General features: G+C 27.6%; 1 protein-coding gene across 1 annotated transcript; it reads left to right on the forward strand.

Moving 5' to 3' along the window:
* The first annotated feature begins 17,968 nt into the window (after nt 1-17,968).
* On the forward strand, nt 17,969-21,854 carry LOC124926084 (dr1-associated corepressor-like). Its single transcript, XM_047466249.1, has 6 exons — nt 17,969-18,272; nt 19,904-19,976; nt 20,054-20,147; nt 20,562-20,678; nt 20,763-20,820; nt 21,048-21,854. The coding sequence occupies exons 1-6, from the start codon at nt 18,240-18,242 to the stop codon at nt 21,579-21,581; spliced, it is 909 nt and encodes a 302-aa protein (XP_047322205.1). The 5' UTR covers nt 17,969-18,239; the 3' UTR covers nt 21,582-21,854.
* The last annotated feature ends 90 nt before the right edge of the window (nt 21,855-21,944 follow it).

The raw sequence follows: 21,944 nt of genomic DNA on the forward strand, positions 1-21,944 counted from the left end.
TTATTATTATTTTAAACAGTCATTAATATTATTTCTAAAATGATTTTTAATAAATAAAAATTGAAGGATTATTTTTTAAATGTCAATAAAAAAATCATTTTTTTAACCATTTCAATCCTATTTTCAATAATTCTTAAATGTAATTAATGATAATTATGATGAAATATATTTTATTAATAAAATTCACTTTTTATTTTATGACAGTCTTATCTAGAAAAATTATATATTTCTTAAAACAGATTAAATTGAATGGTCAAAATCAAACAGAATATAAAATAGAGACAATTTTTATTGAGATTATAAAGTATAAATTAATAACTTTTAACATAATTGTTTTAATGAAAAATTAACAACAATCTTTATCCATTTTAAAAAAGTCAATAATGCTTTTTTATTATCATATTGAATGTGGATTGTGTGGAGTGATTAATTAATAGTATTTTGATTTTCATATAATCATTTGTTGGGGATAAAATAAATAATTAAAATTATGAAGATTGTATTTAATGTAAAAAAAATCAAATTATTGTTAGGGAACTTTAAGTTGGTCTAATTTTTTTTTATAAAAAATATGTATTATTATTATTTTAAAAAAATTAGAATATATATAATAACTTCGTAGAACACCTACATATATTTGATCTTGATTATGTTTATGAAATTTTAAAGCTAGTATACTTAATTTTAATTTTAATATAATGTAAAAATAATTAAATTTTAAAGCAGTTGTACAATTAATTTCATAGATTAACCCAATATCTATTTTAATATTTGCATTTGGGTGGGTTAGGTTAGGTTTGTGATTACTTCTTAAAATTATATATTTATTTTTCATATTCAATCTCAGATATATGGTTAATAAACTAATTCACATGTGTGAGATAAATTTATTAGCTCATTTTTGTAATTTTATTGAAAAAATAACTATTTAACTATGGCTATATATTTGTTTAAATGTTTTAAAACATGATGAAGTTTTGAGAACAAAATTCTGACACAAATAATTTAATTTCATTTTAGCTCAAGGCTTTGATCTATGTCTAATTTAAAAAATATAAATTATCATCAACATAATTATTCCAAAAGGCTACCATCAAGGACGGGTCTAGGAACAAGTGTGATTTTGTATGTAACATAAGGACGGGATTAGGAACAAGGGTAAGATTTTGTATGTAGTAGGCATGTTTAATATTTGATATGAACTGAAAATCAATCGAGAATAAACTGAATCGAATTCATTTTCAAATTTGGGTTTTAACTCAAAATCCAAACAGAATTCATTTTTTATTATATATTATATATAATATATAATAATTTCTCTCTCGTTATTCAATTTAATATCATATATATCCTCTAACCCTAATTTATTTGTCGTTAACATCATTTATATTATCTAATCCTTTTATATTCTCTAATCCTTATCTAATTTATTTTCATCACTTATTCAATTTAATATTATATATATTCTCTAACCCTAATTTATTTGTCGTTAACCTAGTTTATATTCTTTTCCCTGTTTATCTAAACATAAGTTTATATTCTTTAACCCTATTTATCTAAACATAATTCTTCAACGGACCTCATATACCTTATATATATTCATTAAACATAATCTTTTCTTATTCTCTAACCTAATCAAATAATCTATTTAGTTTCCCTATTTTTACTCTCATATCAAAGAGATTATCATCTTCATTGGTAGACATGTTTAATATTTGATATGGACCAAAATTTGACGAATAAACTCAAAGTCGAAATTTTATTTTTGGTTTTCAAAATTCGAATTTTAACTCAAAATCCAAACCGAATTTATTTTATTATTTATTTTATATAATATATAATAATTTATTTATTTTATTATATATTATAGATAATATATAATAATTTCTCCCTCCTTCTCTTGTCGTTTATTCAATTTAATATCATATATATTCTCTAACCCTAATTTTATTTTTCGTTAACCTCATTTATATTCTCTAGCTACCTAATTTCTCAATTGTGCTCACCTCATCTTTATTATCTAAACATAATTCTTCAACGGTCACCTCATATACCTCATATATATTCACTCATATATATTCAGTAAACATAATCTTTTCTTATTCTCTAACATGATTAAATAATCTCTTTAGCTTCACTATTTTTACTCTCGTATCAAAAGATTATCATAATATTTGATATGAACCAAAATTTGACGAATAACGAAATTTCATTTTTGATTTTATAAGGTTTTCGTTTTTAAGTTTGGTTTTAACTTAAAATTCAAACTGAATTCATTTTTTATTATTTATTTTATTATTTATTATATATAATATATAATAATTTATTTATTTTATTATATATTATAGATAATATATAATAATTCCTCCCTCTCTCTTGTCGTTTATTCAATTTAATATCATATATATTCTCTAACACTAATTTATTTGTCGTTAACCTCATTTATAATTCTATAACCCTAATTTCTCAATCGTTGTCCACCTCATCTTTATTATCTAAACCTAATTTTTCAACGGCCACCTCATATATCTCATGTATATTCACTAAACATAATATTTTCTTATTTTTTAACATATTCAAATAATCTTTTAGCTTCCCTATTTTTACTCTCATATTAAAATATTAAAGAGATTATCTTAAAATATTAAAGAGATTATCATTTTTACTGGTAGACATGTTTAATATTTGATATGGACAAAAATTTGACGAATGAATTTTATTTTTGGTTTCAAAATTCGAATTTTAACTCAAAATCAAAACCGAATTCATTTTTTATTATTTATTTTATTATATATTATATTATTTATTATATATAATATATAATAATTTTTTTATTTTATTATATATTATAGATAATATATAATAATTTCTCACTCGTTCTCTTGTCGTTTATTCAATTTAATATCATATATATTCTCTAACCCTAATTTATTTATTAACCTCATTTATATATTCTCTAACCTAATTTATCTGTTCACCTCATCTTTATTATCTAAACATAATTCTTCAACGGCCACTTCATCTTCTCTATTTTTATTCTCATATCAAAGAGATTATCATCTTTATTGGTAGATATGTTTAATATTTTATATGGACCAAAATTTGACGAATAAACTGAATTTGAAATTTTATTTTTGGTTTTCAAAATTCGAATTTTAACTCAAAATCCAAACCGAATTTATTTTATTATATATTATAGATAATATATAATAATTCCTCCCTCGTTTGTCGTTTATTCAATTTAATATCATATATATTCGTTAACCTTATTTATATTCTCTAACCCTAATTTTTCTGCTCACCTCATCTTTATTATCTAAACATAATTCTTCAACAATACCCTTATATACCTCATGTATTTTCACTAAACATAATATTTTCTTATTCTTTAACATAATCAAATAATCTCTTTAGCTTCCCTATTTTTACTCTCATATCAAAATATTATCATACTGGTAGACATGTTTAATATATGATAGAAATTTCATTTTTGGTTTTCAAATTCTAATTCAAATAAGGTTTTCTTTTCAAGTTTGGTTTTAACTCAAAATCCAAAACGAATTCATTATTTATTTTTTTATTTATTTATTATATATAATAAATAATAATTTATTTATTTTATTATATATTATAGATAATATATAATAATTCCTCCCTCTCTCTTGTAGTTTATTCAATTTAATATCATATATATTCTCTAACACTAATTTATTTGTGGTTAACCTCATTTATAATTCTCTAACCCTAATTTCTCAATGGTTGTTCACCTCATCTTTATTATCTACACCTAATTCTTCAACGGCCACCTCATATATCTCATTAATATTCACTAAACATAATATTTTCTTATTTTCTAACATAATCAAATAATCTTTTTAGCTTCCCTATTTTTACTCTCATATTAAAATATTAAAGAGATTATCATTTTTACTAGTAGACATGTTTAATATTTGATATGGACAAAAAATTAACGAATAATTTTATTTTTGGTTTTCAAAATTTGAATTTTAACTCAAAATCCAAACCGAATTCATTTTTTATTATTTATTTTATTATATATTATATTATTTATTATTTATTATATATAATATATAATAATTTATTTATTTTATTATATATTATAGATAATATATAATAATTCCTTCGTCGTTTATCCCTAATTTATTTGTCGTTAATCTCATTTATATTCTCTAACTCTAATTTCTTAATCGTGATCAACTCATCTTTATTATTTAAACCTAATTCTTCAAAGCACACCTCATATACCTCATTTATATTCACTAAACATAATCTTTTCTTATTCTTTAACATAATCAAATAATCTCTATAGCTTCCCTATTTTTACTCTCATATCAAAAGATTATCATCTTTATTGGTAGACATGTTTAATATTTGATATGGACGAATAATTGGATTTTCATTTTTGGTTTTGAAATTCTAATTCAAATAAGGTTTTCGTTTTCAAGTTTGGTTTTAACTCAAAATCCAAACCGAATTCATTTTTTATAATTTATTTTATTATTTATTATATATAATATATAATAATTTATTTATTTTATTATATATTATAAATAATATATAATAATTCTTTTCTCTCTTGTCTTTATTCAATTTAATATTATATATATTCTCTAACACTAATTTATTTTTCTTTAACCTCATTTATAATTCTCTAACTCTAATTTCTCAATCGTTGTCCACCTCATCTTTATTATCTAAACCTAAATCTTCAACGAACACCTCATATATCTCATGTATATTCACTAAACATAATATTTTTTTATTCTCTAACATAATCAAATAATCTCTCTAGATTCCTTATTTTTACTCTCATATTAAAAAGATTATCATCATGTTTAATATTTGATATGGCAAAAAAATGGACAAAATTTATTTTTGGTTTTCAAAATTACGAATTTTAACTCAAAATCCAAACGAATTCAATTTTTATTATTTATTTTATTATATATTATATTATTTATTATATATAATATATAATAATTTATTTATTATATATAATATATAATAATTTATTTATTTTATTATATATTATAGATAATATATAATAATTCCTCCCTCGTTCTTTTGTCGTTTATTCAATTTAATATCATATATATTCTCTAACCCTAATTTCTTGCTCACCTCATCTTTATTATCTAAACATTATTCTTCACCTCATATACCTTATGTATATTCACTAAACATAATTTTTTCTTATTCTATAACATAATTAAATAATCTCTTTAGCTCCCCTATTTTTATTCTCATACCAAAAGATTATCATCTTTATTGGTAGACATGTTTAATATTTGATATATGGACCAAAATTTTAAGAATAATAGGAATTTTATTTTTGGTTTTTGAAATTTGAATTCATATAAGGTTTTCGTTTTCAAGTTTGGTTTTAACTCAAAATCCAAACCGAATTCATTTTATTATTTATTATATTATTTATTATATATAATAATTTATTTATTTTATTATATATTATAGATAATATAAATAATTCCTCCCTCTCTTTTGTCGTTTATTCAATTTAATATCTTATATATTTTCTAACACTAATTTATTTGTTGTTAACCTCATTTATAATTCTCTAATCCTAATTTCTCAATCGTTGTCCATCTCATCTTTATTATCTAAACCTAATTCTTCAAAGACCACCTCATATATCTCATGTATATTCACTAAACATAATATTTTCTTATTCTCTAACATTATCAAATAATTTCTTTAATTTCCCTAGTTTCACTCTCATATCAAAGAGATTATCATCTTTACTGGTAGACATGTTTAATTTGACGAATAAACTGAATTCTCAATTTCATTTTTTGTTTTTGAAATTCGAATTCAAATAAGGTTTTCGTTTTCAATTTTGGTTTTAACTCAAAATCCAAAATGAATTCATTTTTTTATTATTTATTATATTATTAATTATATATAATATATAATAATTTATTTATTTTATTATATATTATAGATAATATATTATAATTTCTCCCTCGCTTTTTATTCAATTTAATATCATATATATTCTCTAACCCTAATTTATTTAATTTATTTATCGTTAATCTTATTTATATTCTCTAACCCTAATTTCTCAATCGTTGCCCACCTCATCTTTATTATCTAAACCTAATTCTTCAACGGCCACCTCAATACTTCAGGTATATTCACTAAACATAATCTTTTCTTATTCTCTAACATAATCAAATAATCTCTTTAGATTCCCTATTTTACTATCATATCAAAATATCAAAGAGATTATCATCTTTACTAGTAAACTTTTTTAATATTTGATATGGACCAAAATTTGACGAATAAACTGAATTTGGAATTTCATTTTTGCTTTTCAAAATTTGAATTCAAATAAGGTTTTTAAGGTTTTCATTTTCAAGTTTGGTTTTAACTAGAAATCCAAACGGAATTCATTTTTTATTATTTATTTTATTATTTATTATATATAATATATAATAATTTATTTATTTTATTATATATTATAGATAATATATAATAATTCCTCCCTCGTTCTTTTATTCAATTTAATATAGTATATATTCTATAACCCTAATTTATTTGTCGTTAACCTCATTTATATTCTCTAACCCTAATTTCTCAATCCTTGCACACCAACTGCCACTTCATAGTAATATTCACTAAACATAATCTTTTCTTATTCTCTAACATATGTTTTCTTTTTCAAATTTGGTTTTTAACTCAAAATCCAAACAGAATTCATTTTTTATTATTTATTTTATTATATATTATAAATAATATATAATAATTCCTCCAGTAGTTTATTCAATTTAATATCATATATATATATACTCTAACCCTAATTTATTTGTCGTTAACCTAATTTATATTCTCTAACCCTAATTTCTAAATCGTTACCCATTCATCTTTATTATCTAAACCTAATTCTTCAACTACCACCTCATATACCTCATGTATATTCATTAAACATAATATTTTCTTATTCTCTAACATAATCAAATAATCTCCTCTAGATTCCTTATTTTTACTCTCATATCAAAGAAATTATCATCTTTACTTATAGGCATGTTTAATATTTGATATGGACCGAAATTTGCATGTTTAATATTTGATTTGGACTGAAATTTGACGAATAAACTGTATTCAAATTTTATTTTTCGTTTTCAAGTCGAATTCAAATTAATAATTCAAATACTGTGGTCAAATACGATGGTTTTCGAATTCAAATACGGTGATTAATGGTTTTAGAATTCGTTTTTCAAATTTGGTTTTAACTCAAAATCCAAAACGAATTCATTTTTTATTATTTATTTTATTATATATGATATTATTTATTATATATTATATATAATAATTTACATATAATATATAATAATTCCTCCTCGTTCTCTAGACATAATTTCTCTTCAACTTGGCTTATTCATTTTAATATTATATATATTATCTAACCCAAATTTATTTGTCGTTAACCTTATTTATATTCTCTAACCTTAATTTCTCAATCTTTATTATCTAAACCTAATTTTTCAACGGCCACCTCATATACCTCATGTATATGTAGGAATTTTCTTTAGTCCTAAATTCATGATTCTAAACAAATACATATTAGATTTCTTTTTTTAGATTGATAATATCTAACAGGCATGAATCACAATCCTAATACATAAATTTCTCTATGTCCATAAGTTGATTAAACAAGCGAAAGCGTACCCGAATTCATGATGGAAGATATTTGAGTTTGGGTTTGCTCTTCCGATTCTCCAAACGGTTTTCTCCCTTCTTTTCTCTTACGATGGAGTTTAAGAAAATGAAAACTATCAACTTGTGAATCTGGAACCACAACCCTTTTATATTATATTTCTTTATTTATTTATTATTTAGCCATCATAAATAATAATTATATTAATTATGTGACTTATTCAATAACAAATAATAAATATTAATTATATTAATTATGTGACTTATTCAATAAAAAATAATAAATACTTAATGATCACTCTATTTTTATTGAATTCCGAATAAAAATAACCCAAATACATTATTTATATTTATTAGTCTAATAAATCTAACAATCTCACACTTGTACAATATATATAATTAAATGTGTTCATCTTTATGCGCAAATAATGTGGCTATCATAATTTAAAGTTACTCTAAATCAATCTCGTCCATTAATCATATCAATATTGAACCAAAGCGGTTTAATTACATTAGTTCGTAATTCAACCCATCAATGATCACGAATATCAATATAATTAAATGACATAGATCATAGTACGGATGTGTAGCATAGAAATGACATCCAGTGTGATCCATCATGTCAACTTCTAACTGGTCCCTAATGAGATCAAAATTTTCCATAAACAGAGTGTAACGAAATTCTTTATTATCCATAAACTGTAGTAATCAATAAGTCTTTATAACATACATATATATAAAAACAAACTCTCACTAAATCTGAATATCTTCAAATAACATAACACTCATTTGAGCAGTATGCTCCAAAAAGACCTTGAGTGGTAGTCCCTTAGTTAGCGGATCCGCAATCATAGAGTTTGTACCAATATGTTCTATATATAAATGACCACTCTGAACTCTTTCTTTAACAACTAGGAACTTGATGTCAATGTGCTTTGACTTAGTTGAACTCCTATTGTTGTTCGAATACATGACTGCTGATTTATTGTCACAGAATAACTTTAGTGGTCTTTCAATTCATTTCACAATCTTTAGCCCAATGACAAAATTCCACAGCCACATTCCATGATTGGATGCCTCATGACATGCTATAAATTCAGCGGTCATAGTGGAAGAAGTAGTGAGTGTTTGTTTAACACTTTTCCATGAGATTGCTCCTCCAACAAGCATGAAGATATAACCTGAAGTGGATCTCCGACTGTCTTGGCATCCAGCAAAATCCGAATCCGAATATCCAACGATCTCCAGTTGGTCCGATTTCTTATATGTGAGCATGTAGTCTTTAGTTCTTTTCAAATAACGCATAACCCGCTTGACTACTACCTAGTGATCCATACCAGGGTTACTCAGATATCTGCCTAACATTCCGACAATGTATGCCAAATCTGGTCGAGTACAGACTTGTGCATACATCAAACTTCCTACTGCAGATGCATAAGGAATTTTATGCATTTCTTTAACTTCAAGATCATTCTTAGGACATTGTTGAAGACAAAATTTGTCTCCTTTAACAATAGGGGTGTTTCCTAATTTACAATCCTACATGTCATATCTCTTTAGTACATTTTCAATGTAACTCTTTTGTGACAATCCAAGTATACCCCGAGAACGATCTCGATGTATCTGAATTCTAATACAAAAGAGGCATCACAAAGATCTTTCATTTCAAACTTAGTTGAAAGAAATCTTTTAGTTTCATGCAGTAAGCCTGTATCATTACTAGCGAGCAATATATCATCAACATATAAAATCAGAAAAATATGTTTGCTCCCACTAAATTTGTGGTATACACAATCATCAATTAGATTACTCTCAAAACCAAACGAGATAATAATTTCATGAAATTTGTGATACCATTGACGAGAAGCTTGCTTGAGACCATATATGGATTTCTTTAGTTTACAAACCATTTTGTTTGGATCTCCCACCACAAAATTTTCTGGTTGGTTCATAAAAATTGTTTCATCAATGTTTCCATTTAGAAACGCAGTCTTAACATCCATTTGGTGTAGCTCAAGATCAAAATGCGCCATTAATGCCATGATCGTCCTAAAAGAGTCCTTTGTCGAAACAGGGGAAAATGTTTATGTAAAATCAATACCTTCCCTCTGAGTGAAACCCTTTGCAACAAGACGTGCTTTATATCTTTCTACATCACCCTTTGAATCCTTTTTTGTTTTAAATATCAAATTACAACCAATAGGTTTCGCACCTTCAGGTAATGAGACTAAATCCCAAACGTCATTGTCTTCCATAAACTTAATTTCTTCATTCATGGCAATAATCCATTTATGAGAATTAGAACTATGCATTGCTTGATGTAAGTTGATAGGATCATCTTCCATCATTTCAACGCTATCCTCATGTTCTTGGAGAAATACAATATAGTCATCCGAAATAGCATTTCTCCTTTCTCTCGTGGATCTCCGTAATGGAATTTGTTCTTGAGGTTGTTGAGTTTGTTCTTCAGGAATGTTTACCTCATTTTCAATGGGAAGATTTGTATTATTGTCTTGAAGTTCTGGAATTGATTCTTGATTAATATCATAAATAAATTCATGATTATCATCAGTAGCAATTATAGGAATTTGAACAAATTCCTCTTCAAATACAAATTCCTTAGTATTTCTCCCCTCAAACTCAATATCCTCAAAGAACACTGCATTTCCCGTCTCAAAAATAGTTCTGTTCGTGGGAACAAAAAACTTATAACCCCTTGATTTCTCAGAATATCCAATAAAGTAACAACTAACTGTTTTGGAGTCCAATTTCTTTTCATGAGGCTTATAAGGCCTTGCTTCTGCTGGACATCCCCAAATATGAAAATGTTTTAGGACTGACTTTTTACCGGTCCAAAGCTAATAAGGAGTTTTAGTTGTTGCTTTAGTTGGAACTCTATTGAGAATATATGCTACAGTCTTTATTGCTTCTCCTCAGAGAGATTCCGGTAAAGTAGAATGAGAAATCATGCTTCTTACCATATTTTTAAGAGTTCTGTTTCGTCTCTCAGATACACCATTCATGCGAGGAGAACCTGTCATAGTGTATTGAGGTACAATTCCACATTCCTCTAGGAATTTAGCAAATGGTCCTGGACGTTGTTCTCCTGATCCATCATATCGACCATAGTATTCACCACCACGGTCAGATCTGATAGCTTCAATTCTTTTACCAAGCTGATTTTCTACTTCAGCTTTGTATGCCTTAAACACGTCCAGTGCTTGGGACTTCTCACTAATGAGATAAAGGTAGTCATATCTTGAATAATCATCTATGAACAAAATAAAATATCGTTGACCATTCCAAGAAGCCATAGGGAATGACCCACAAATATCAGTATGAATTAGTTCTAAGACGTCTGTAGTTCTGTTGGCACCAAATTTCCTTACGTTTGTTTGCTTTCCCTTAATACATCCAATACAAACCTCAAAATTGGAAAAATCAAGAGAATCAAGAATTCCATAATTTACAAGCCTTTCAATTATGTGTTTAGATATATGACCTAAACGCTTGTGCCAAATTGATGTAGAATTTTCATTTGTTAATTTTCTTTTAGTACCGCGATTACTTGTATGCAAAGTTTCATTATATGAGGCAATTGTATCAAGTAAATATAGATTATCATAAACTGAAAAAAAACCATTTGCAATAATATTTGAATTTAAAGAAAGACTAAACTGACCATTTCCAAATGAACAATAATAGCCAAATTTGTCCAAAACAGAAATAGAAACCAAATTCCGTCTAAAAGACGGTACAACAAAAGTGTCTTTCAAATCCAAATAAAAACCAGTTCTTAATAATAATCTAAAATTCCCAATAGTCTCAACTTCAACTGATTTGCCATCGCCCACAAAAATGAATCTTTCATCACCACTTGGCTTTCGGCAGCTCAGGCAACCCTGCATAGAAACACTAATGTGAGTAGTAGCACCAGAATCTACCCACCAAGTGTGACTCGGTTCTGAAGTTATATTAACCTCAGAGCAAGCTAAAGTAAGAGATTCACCTTTCTTTGCACGCCATGCGTGATATTTGGCGCAGTCCCTCTTCAAGTGTGTGGATTGCCGACAAAAGAAACAACTAAATTTCTCATTTTCTTTAGTTTGTTGTTTCTTTTGCATGGGACCACCTGCAGCTTCTTTAAGGTTCTTCCTTTTATTATTTTTATCTCTGAAATTACTTCCTGAAGCCAAATGAGCACTTTCAGTCCGATCTTGCTTCAATCTCTCTTCTTCTTGCAAACAATATGAAATTAACTCATTAAGAGTTCATTTCTCCTTCTGACAGTTATAACTGACCTTAAACTGATTAAATTGTGCAGGAAGAGAGATCAAAACCAAATGCACGAGCAATTCATCAGAAAGCTCTAACTTTAGTGCTTTTAGTTTTGAAGCAAGGTGAGACATTTCCATTATGTACTCTCTTATGTTTCCTTTTCCCTTATACTTCATTGAGGTCAAACTCGCAAGAAGCGTGCTTGTTTCAGCCTTATCATTTTTTGCAAAACGTTTCTCAATTTCCTCAATGAATTCCTTAGCATTAGTGACTTCAGAGATATCACCTCTAAACGTTTCTGAAATTCCTCGCTTAATGATCATTAGACACATGCGATTTGATCTTTCCCATTTTTCAAGGTCCTGTTTTTCAACAAGGGAACCTTGATTCGTAATAGTGGGTCGATCAATCCGAAGCGCAAGGTCTATATCCAAACACCCGAGGATAATCAAAACATTTTCTTTCCAATTCTTAAAGTTATTTCCATTCAGTATAGGAATAGAATTGACATTGGCAGATATTGTAGATGCAGAAGCATTAACTGAAATTAAACAAAAAAATACTATTAACACATTTTTCACATCTTGATTAATAAATTCACATTGAGATTTTTCCATCAACAAAAAAAAAATATCTAGCACAACATTAATATTTAGTCTTTGGACAGAAATATTAACTTGTAAGTGATATTTTGTGCAATGATCAAATACTGACAATAAATCCTGTCAAACAATGATTCTATCTTTGGATTGAATTATTGTTCACATGGAACCGAATAATCGTCACATATTCATCATCACAAGTACTTCTGTAATTCGGCCCGACAATATTAATCTATCTTTGGACCGATATAATATCCGCGTGAATTACAGACGTACTTATCATTTAAAATCTATATACCGAATCAACATTCACAAGATAGATTACTTTGGTAATATGTTGTTTCAAAAAATGATTGGTTAGAATAATAAACTCCTTAAATCTCAAAAAACCGAATTGAATTTATTAATTAAATTCTTAATTCTTTAAATTCTTAATTATTTTCTTAATATTATTTTATTTAAGTCATAATATTATGAAAGAGATACATAATAACCCGTATATATATTTTAAATATAATTCTTTAAAAAAAATATATAATTCTTTAATTATATTTTGTATGTTCCAAATAAATAAATATATATGACATAATAACTAACTATTTTATATATATTCAATAATATATATCTTAATTATAGGTTATATGATTTATTTATAATAAAATCTTTATTTATTAAATAAATAATTAAATTTCTCAACTTTTTCAAAACTCCGTACATATATATTTAAATAAATAATATCAGTCAAACTTAATCTTTAATTAATTATTTATTTAAAAAAAAAATAACCAGCAAACCCTAAAAATCATTCTTCCTAAAAATTATTTTTTTTCAAATCATCATCTTTACTACGATATCTGAATTCATGATTTAATCATAAAAAAAAATCTGAATTCATGATTTAATCATAAAAAAAAATCTTAATATCAACAAACTAATATAGAGATTGGCTCTGATACCAATTATCTTAATATCAACAAACTAATATAGAGATTGGCTCTGATACCAATTGTTGATACCAATTATTGAAATTTTCTTTAGTCCTAAATTCATGATTCTAAACAAATATATTAGATTCTTCTTTCAGGCTTTAATCTATAATATCAAATTCATGATTCTAAACAAATACATATTAGATTTTCTGACTTTAATCTATAATCCTATCGATAATATCTAACATGCATGAATCACAATCCTAATACATAAATTTCTCTATGTCCATAATGAGCGAAAGTGTATCTGAATTCATGATGAAAGATCTTTGAGTTTGGGTTTGCTCTTCCGATTCTACAAGCAGTTTTCTCCCTTCTCTCTTATGAAGGTTAATGAGAAAAACTAGCAACTTGTGAATCGGGAACCACAACCCTTTTATATTATATTTATTTATTTATTTATTATTTAACCATCATAAATAATAAATAAATTGACGGTTTCTACACATAATTAATTAGGTGACTTATTCAATAAAAAATAATAAATACTTAACACATTATTTATATTTATTAGCCAATAAATCTAACATATATTCACTCAACATAATTTTTTCTTATTTTCTAACATAATCAATAATCTCTCTAACTTCCCTATTTTTACTCTCATATTAAAGAGCTTCAGGCTTCAACTCATATTCTCTTTTATTTATATATAAAAGCTATAAGCTTCAATCTATCTAATCTATCTCTTAACTTCTTCTTTGTCAAAACTCTTTAGTCTTTATCTATCTTTTGTTCAACACATATTTTGAATTCAAAATCTATTTTCTCGTTCAACATCTTATTTCAAATTTTGTTTTGGATTTGAATTCAATATTTAACAATAATAAAAAAAGAAAGTCGAATTCAGTTCAAATTTGAATTATTCAAACCGAATATCAAATTTGAATTCGGTTCGGTTTTCAAATTGGCTAAAAAATCTTAAAAAATAATTGAACTGAAGAACTCGAATAATCTAAAATGAACAGATGAACACCCTTACTTATTGGTATTTTTTGTTGCTAAAATAAATTAACGAAAGTAAATTATGTATATTATATTTATTTGTTTGCTATTATTATTAATTTAGCCTGACTAGATTTTAAATCTTACCTCCCTACATGATATCTCCCTACATGATATGAATTTTATACTTAGGGATTGTACTTAGTGATGACAACTAAGTATATTAATAAACTATTTAAAATGAGTAATATTTAAATATTTAAAAAAAATGAAAATATTATTTATATATATATATATATGAAGCTTAAAAAATTCAAAAGAATACAAATTAAAGATAAAAATGAATAACGAAAAGAGAGAAATAACATTTTATTATTAAAAGAAAAGTGGAAATGAAAAGATAAATTTTAATTTTTTTTTGAGATAAGAATAAAATAAATAATGTATTTATGATAATGTTCTTCATGATTATGTATTTGAAAAATCAAATTAATCCTTAATAAAAAAAATATATTTAATATTAATATAATTGGATATCATGTTGATTCGAATAACCACATAAATTAATAACAATAGAGAAAACAAAAGAAAAAACACAAGATCGAGAATGTAGTTAAATATATTATTTCACTCTTATAGCTAAAACCCTATATTATATGATATCTATATATATAATGATGCTTAATTTTAAAAGTGTCCGGATTGCCAGGGTCGAGAGCTGTGGTTAATTTGGATATATATGTTAGAGTAAATGGATACTTGGGTCGGATTCTGGGTTGACCCGCCCATAAAATTAAAACGGTTAAAAATAAAATTAAAAATGTTATAGGTATGTTTCAAACTCGCAACCTAACAAAAACAAGTATAACCCTTTAACCAACTAGGCTACTAACACTTTATATTTTAAATTGAACATCAAATTTGATGAACGTAGAACATTTTTAACTAACTAATCTATATATATATAATGATGCTTAATTTTGAAAGTGTCCGAATTGCCGGGTCGAGAACTGTGGTTAATTTTGATATATATGTGAGAGTAAATGAATACTTGGGTCGGATTCTGGATTGACCCATCCAAAAACTTAAAACGGTTAAAAAAATAATTAAAAAAGCTATAGATATGTTTCGAACTCGCAACCTAACAAAATAAGTACAACTTTTTAACCAACTAGGCTAATAACACTTTATATTTTAAGTTGAACATCAAATTTGATGAACGCGGGACATTTTTAACTAACTTATATATATATATATATATATATATAATGATGCTTAATTTTAAAAGTGTCCAGATTGTCGGGTCGAGAGCTGTGATTAATTTGGATATATATGTTAGAGTAAATTGATACTTGGGGTCGGATTTTGGGTTGACCCGCCCATAAATTTAAAACGGTTAAAAATAAAATTAAAAATACTATAGGTATGTTTCAAACTCGCAACCTAACAAAATCAAGTACAACTCTTTAACCAACTAGGCTACTAACAAAGGACGTTGTAACAATATATTTTTATCCGTGTGCATCGCACGAGTATCTTCCTAGTTTATAGAATAGTACATAAGGTCAAAAATACTAAACTATTCTAGACCTGACCCATTAAGTATAAACTTAATTAACATGTGTATATACAAGGGCGAAGCCAAGATGAAAAATTACCTGGGGCTGATTCCAACTTACATCTCAGATTTAACTTTTTATGCTCCGTTTTTTTTTTCCAATAAAATTTCCACGATTATTAGAAGATGGAGACTCGTCATGCCCTCTCAATGTACACGCTTGCAAAGTGAGTCACCGAGTGCTTTCAATAGTTGCTATAAGTCGTAATTTGTTATTTTGTTTTTCATCTGAAGACTGTGCATTCAGTACTTTGTCAATATGACAAGGATATTCATTAGATTATCAAGATATTCAACTGCCCTATTATGTGGTGAAATATTACATCCTATATGCATAACAAAAGAGCATCTATCCCCATCATTAACTCGCTTTCAATATTTGAATTTATCTATTATAAATGTAGGTTTTGGGGTTGCTTATGTTCAAACAAGAAACATGGGAAACAAAAAGTAGCATCTTTCAAAGTAGAGTATTCTAACCAAATAAATTTCTTAAACCAATGACTTTGGAACCGTCGATTTTGATTTCCAAATTTGGTCGACGGGTACTCATCCTTAATAGGTTGATATGACCCCATCTTGATATAAGCTCGTCTAATTTTATCCTTTTGATTAAAATGATATTTTCATATCGGAATACGTGATGCTGGATCAAGTTTAAGAGAACTTACATCAATATCAATTTTAGGAGATTTGTTAAGTTTTGAGCAGGGATATCAAATTCTTTATTTAAATACCGAACCAAACCAATGTAACTATTTTAACTTGTTTATTAATATTAATTTATATTTTCTTATAAAATTTTGAAATAGTTTAAAATTAAGAAATATAAAACACTATTATTATTTTAATTTTTATATTTTACCCATATAAATAATTTATATTATTAATTATATTGAAATAAATAAAAAAATAATGTATAATTATTATATAAATATAATTTTAAAATAAATAATATTATTATACTTTATTTATATATTAATTAAAATTTATGTATTATTATAAATATTGTTAGTATAAAATTAAAATAATTAAGAATTAGTTTATAAATATAATATTAAAAGTGTGAGGCAGGGTTTGATCACCTGACCTCACATTTATAGTTTAAATACTTAGCCAATTGGGCTAAGGGTCCTATATCAAACACATATATAAAATGTTTTTCTTTAATATTTTAATTTAGGTGGGGCTGGAGCCCACCCTAGCCCATGTGTGGCTCTGCCCCTGTGTATATAAGTCACATACACAACGTATAGAGTTTTGCACGTTCCTCATCTCTGACCCCGATTATGTACTATTCTTCCTCCATGCCCAACTCCGACCCTAAATCCAATTTAAAATATCGAAACTCGACTATCGAATACCCACATATATCGTATATCATATATATATATATATATAAAAGTACATTATTATTCTAATTATATTTGTTCATTTATTTAATTTATTTTTGTCCTTTCAAACTTAATCAATACACACTTAATCAATAGAAAATGTATCAGCCCCTCCTATCATATCGTATTAAAAATAAAAAAAATAATAAGATTAATAATTATTTCCATTGTGTAGTAACCATACAATTTGTTTTTCAACCAAATATATTGTATTATAGTATTTTGACCTCCTTACCTAACTCAGTCTGACAATATATGTTTAAGTAAATCTTTCAACAATTGGACCTTTGTACTTTCTATAAATTTATTAATATATATTTATTTATTCTTATTCAAACTTAATTAGCTATAAATCAATAAATAAAATAAAATAAAAAATTCTAAATAATTGAAAATCCTTAATTAACTCAAAAACAAATAAACCTTATAAAGTAGTCCTTCGCTGTGGCAAAGCCGCACGAGCCGGTTTTGTATTGTGCCCCAAACCAAACCAGACGCGCGCACGCACACACACACACTCTCTCTCTGCAAAGACTCGTCGGGCGCGAGAAGGTGAATTGCTTCCATGCACGACGAAGGAGACGACTGACCGTGAAGTAGAGACCCATCGATCAGCCCGAATCGTATTAGGTCCGATCTACTTCCTTTTGTCGCGTCTATTTGTGCCCTATCAGGGTTTGTATCCACTTTTCTATTCTGAGATCCCCAATCGGACTCTATGAAGAAGAAGCTTGACACTCGTTTTCCTGCTGTGAGTTCTCTCCCTCCCTCAATCTCCTTCGATTTCATTTTAACCGCTTTACTTTGTACCTATGGATAGAGATTGTGGCTTTGGTTTGCTCATACATGTGATTTTTAGGTAAATTAATTGTCGCTTTATCTGATTTTTGGTGTGAGGGTCTTGAATCAAGACAGACTTTTGGGATTAGGGCTGAGGTTATTAGTTCAATTGACTTGAACATAGGGTTTGGTTTGACTTTCTTGAAGATTGGAATTAGGTTATATTTTTTCTTGCTTATTTGATTTCAATCAATCATGTACTTATTGTCCTGAATCCATTTTTCCTGTTTTGTGTGTAATAGATATATTTGTCTCTCCTTACTTTGGATTTCTTCATGAATTCTTCAATGGAGACTTTTCTTTAACACTAGTGTGTATGAATGTTCACAATCCTGGCTTGGCTGTATATTCCGTTTGACTTACATGAGAGGTTACATTGCAGCATTTCTATGTACTGGACAATATGAGAAGAAGAATATGATGCTTGCTAGTTGCTGCCATTATTTTTTTTTGTCTACTTATGACGAATTTGCTGTCAAAGACACGTCACTGCACTTGATTCTCGTTCATTTCATGTTGATTCATTGACAATGCATCATAAATTTCTTTAGGAACACTAGCCTGCTGTCGATATGTGTCATGTTAGGGAGGAAGAGATTCTAAATGGAAACATCAATATCCCTGTTTTCATCTAGTACAAATTAAGCAAAGTCACTTACAAAATAAAGATGCTAATTATTACAAGAAGAAACAGTAAACTTAATATGACTGAAAAGTGAAAAAAGTTTGAAGGAAAACAAGATTTTATAAGGCAAACCTCATAGCATTCTATCATTATTTCCCAAATAGCACTGGGAATTAGGATTATGTAGGGGAGATCAGTCTTAAGTAAGTCTGTACTCATACTCCATTCTATGCACAGAAGCTTGTTAGTACGATTGTTGGATTATTTCTCCAGCTTCTACTCTGTAAATCACAACATATTATAATCAATTTTTCATATTTGTTTATTCTGTTTGCTTGGCCTCCTACTCCTAGTTAAATTTTATATAAATCAATTTCTTATGCTTTTTATCCCAAAATATATCTAATCCTCTTTGTTCACATTTCAAACTCTTGAGTCCATGTGATAAATTGGTCATCCATCTGATCATATGAGTAAAATACCTGTTCCTCCTCGGGTTTGAAAATTGGTAATTGTCTTGTCTTACCCAATGATTGTTTGTGACACGGTTGTGTAAATCTTTCTCAATATATAATATGCCCCATTTGGGAACACTTTTATTTCTTGTTTATGTATCTGAATCAAATGAGAAACAACCCATAAATTTTGTAGTTTGTTTTGTTTATGCTTAAGTTTAGTTTCCAAATGTAAAACAAAAAATAAAAACAAGTGTTTCTTAATGGGGCATAGTCTCATATATGGTCTACCTAACTTCATCTCTTATTCAACATTTAGCTTTATTGACATGCTTAGTTTGGTTCTTGTTTGTAAGTAATTTTTTTTTTTTATAAATGAGAAATATTTCAAGAAAAAGTTTCCTACTGTATCAAAACTGTTTGGCGTTCTTAACTAACCTGTAAAAGAAATTAATTACACAGGCTCGGATTAAAAAGATAATGCAAGCAGATGAAGATGTTGGAAAGATTGCTATGGCAGTTCCTGTTCTAGTTTGTAAGCTGTTTACAGATCTTTCAGATTCTATTAATCATTTGCTATATTTAGTAATTTTGTCTGGGATGATAATGCAGCAAAAGCTTTGGAATTGTTTCTGCAAGATCTCTGTGATCGTACTTACGACATAACACTTCAAAGAGGTGCAAAGACGATGAGTTCGCTGCACTTGTAAGTAATATATATAGTTCTTTTAGTTGATATATTACTTTTTTTTATGTTTTCCACGCTAGATTTGATTGTTTTGCATTTATCAAAATCACATACAAGAACCTCATCAATTGTTATTTTCATTTTGTTCCGTTGATAATGTGTTCAAAATACATTAAGGCTTGTTTAATAGAATAACCCAAATATTATTTTCAAATAACCTTGTTTGACGTTGGTTATTGAAAATCAGCTTATTTTAGTAAAATGACGGTATAAATATATAATGAAAAAAGAGGATATTTTGGTTGATAATTTGAGTGATGTGATTGACAAGTAGATTGTTACTGAATAGCGGATTATTTGAAATTATTCTCAAATAACCCACGTCAAACAAGACCTACGGCTGCGGGTTAAATAACGAACTCTGTATTGCAGAAAACATTGTGTGCAAAGCTACAACGTGTTTGATTTCCTGAGGGATGTTGTGGGCAAGGTTCCTGATTATGGTCAATCTGATGCTGTCGGTGAAGATCGAACCGTGTCAAAAAGGAGGTTGACATCATTAACCTGTTTTGTTTCTGCGTTTCTTTTAGTTCTATTTATTTCCTTGATAAATTTTTATTTCCGGTTTTCCAGGAAAGCAACAGGAGATGAATTAATTGATAGCGACGAGGAGTCAAAGAGTAGGAGAGTGGTAAGATCTCTTTTCTTGTTTTATTTGTCTTTGTCAAGTATAAACATCTCAAACGTAAAAAAACAAAAATGGCCCAAACTGGATCAAGATGAGAAATTGTCACGTTTTGATACCTTGAACAGTTGGATGCATTTTAAAAAATGGTTATTGAGAAATTGTCACGTTTTGATACCTTGAACAGTTGGATGCATTTTAAAAAATGTTTATTGAGAAATTGTCATTTGCAGAATGAGACGACAGCTAATGCAAGCAGCAGTGGAAGAGGACGAGGCAGGGGAAGAGGGAGAGGGAGGGGTAGGGGCCGAGCGGCTGCCAGAGAACAACAGCATGACATCATGATGGAACCGGAATCTTCAGCGGCAATTCAGAACGCGGTCAAGCAAGCACCACCAAGTCCGGTGAGACCGACGGTGGATCCCAGTCCAGAAAAACCAAAGGAGCTAGTAAACGATGGTTCCATCTCTGCTGCTGAAACTGCGAACCCTTCTTCTTTACTGGACATTGACTTGAATGCAGACATTGTTCAAGAGAATAATCCTGAGAGAATGGTCCCTTCTTCTTCTTCTTCAACAGCAGCAGCTGTTTCAGCTTCAGCTTCGGGTGAAGCTAAAGGGGGGAATGGTGGTGCTTCAGCTTCGGGTGAAGAGTTTCCTGGATGGTCAATCTCTGAGATGGAAAGAATGGCTATTGACCCTATTCAGTTTGCAAATATGAACTCGAGATTGGATGAAGAAGATGAGGACTATGATGAGGATGGTTAAACTCATCAAAAAAGATTAAGACACCATTCATTATTTTCCTGGGAAAAAAAAGGTTTTTTTTTTTTTTTCTTTTCTTATTTTGTCTCTGGTTCAACATGGTTTCCTTTGTTCCCATGGTTGTATTATCATTTCTCTTGTTATAGTAGTATTTGCTAATTGTAGTTTTTGTGTTGTTTAGGGTATTTGAAAGTAGGTAAGAATATTTTGTGTATTGTTGACCAAACCCACCCTTTAGTTATCATAAGGGAACAAACAAACAAACAAAATTGCAGACTCAGAATAGAGCTAGTTGTTAGCTCAAAACTCTTTCTTCTTCTCTCCAACCGATTGGTTCTTTTTGCTAATCTTACATGATGGTTAAGG

The sequence above is a fragment of the Impatiens glandulifera genome, chromosome 2 (genome assembly GCF_907164915.1).
Source record: "Impatiens glandulifera chromosome 2, dImpGla2.1, whole genome shotgun sequence".
Taxonomy (NCBI): Eukaryota; Viridiplantae; Streptophyta; class Magnoliopsida; order Ericales; family Balsaminaceae; genus Impatiens; species Impatiens glandulifera.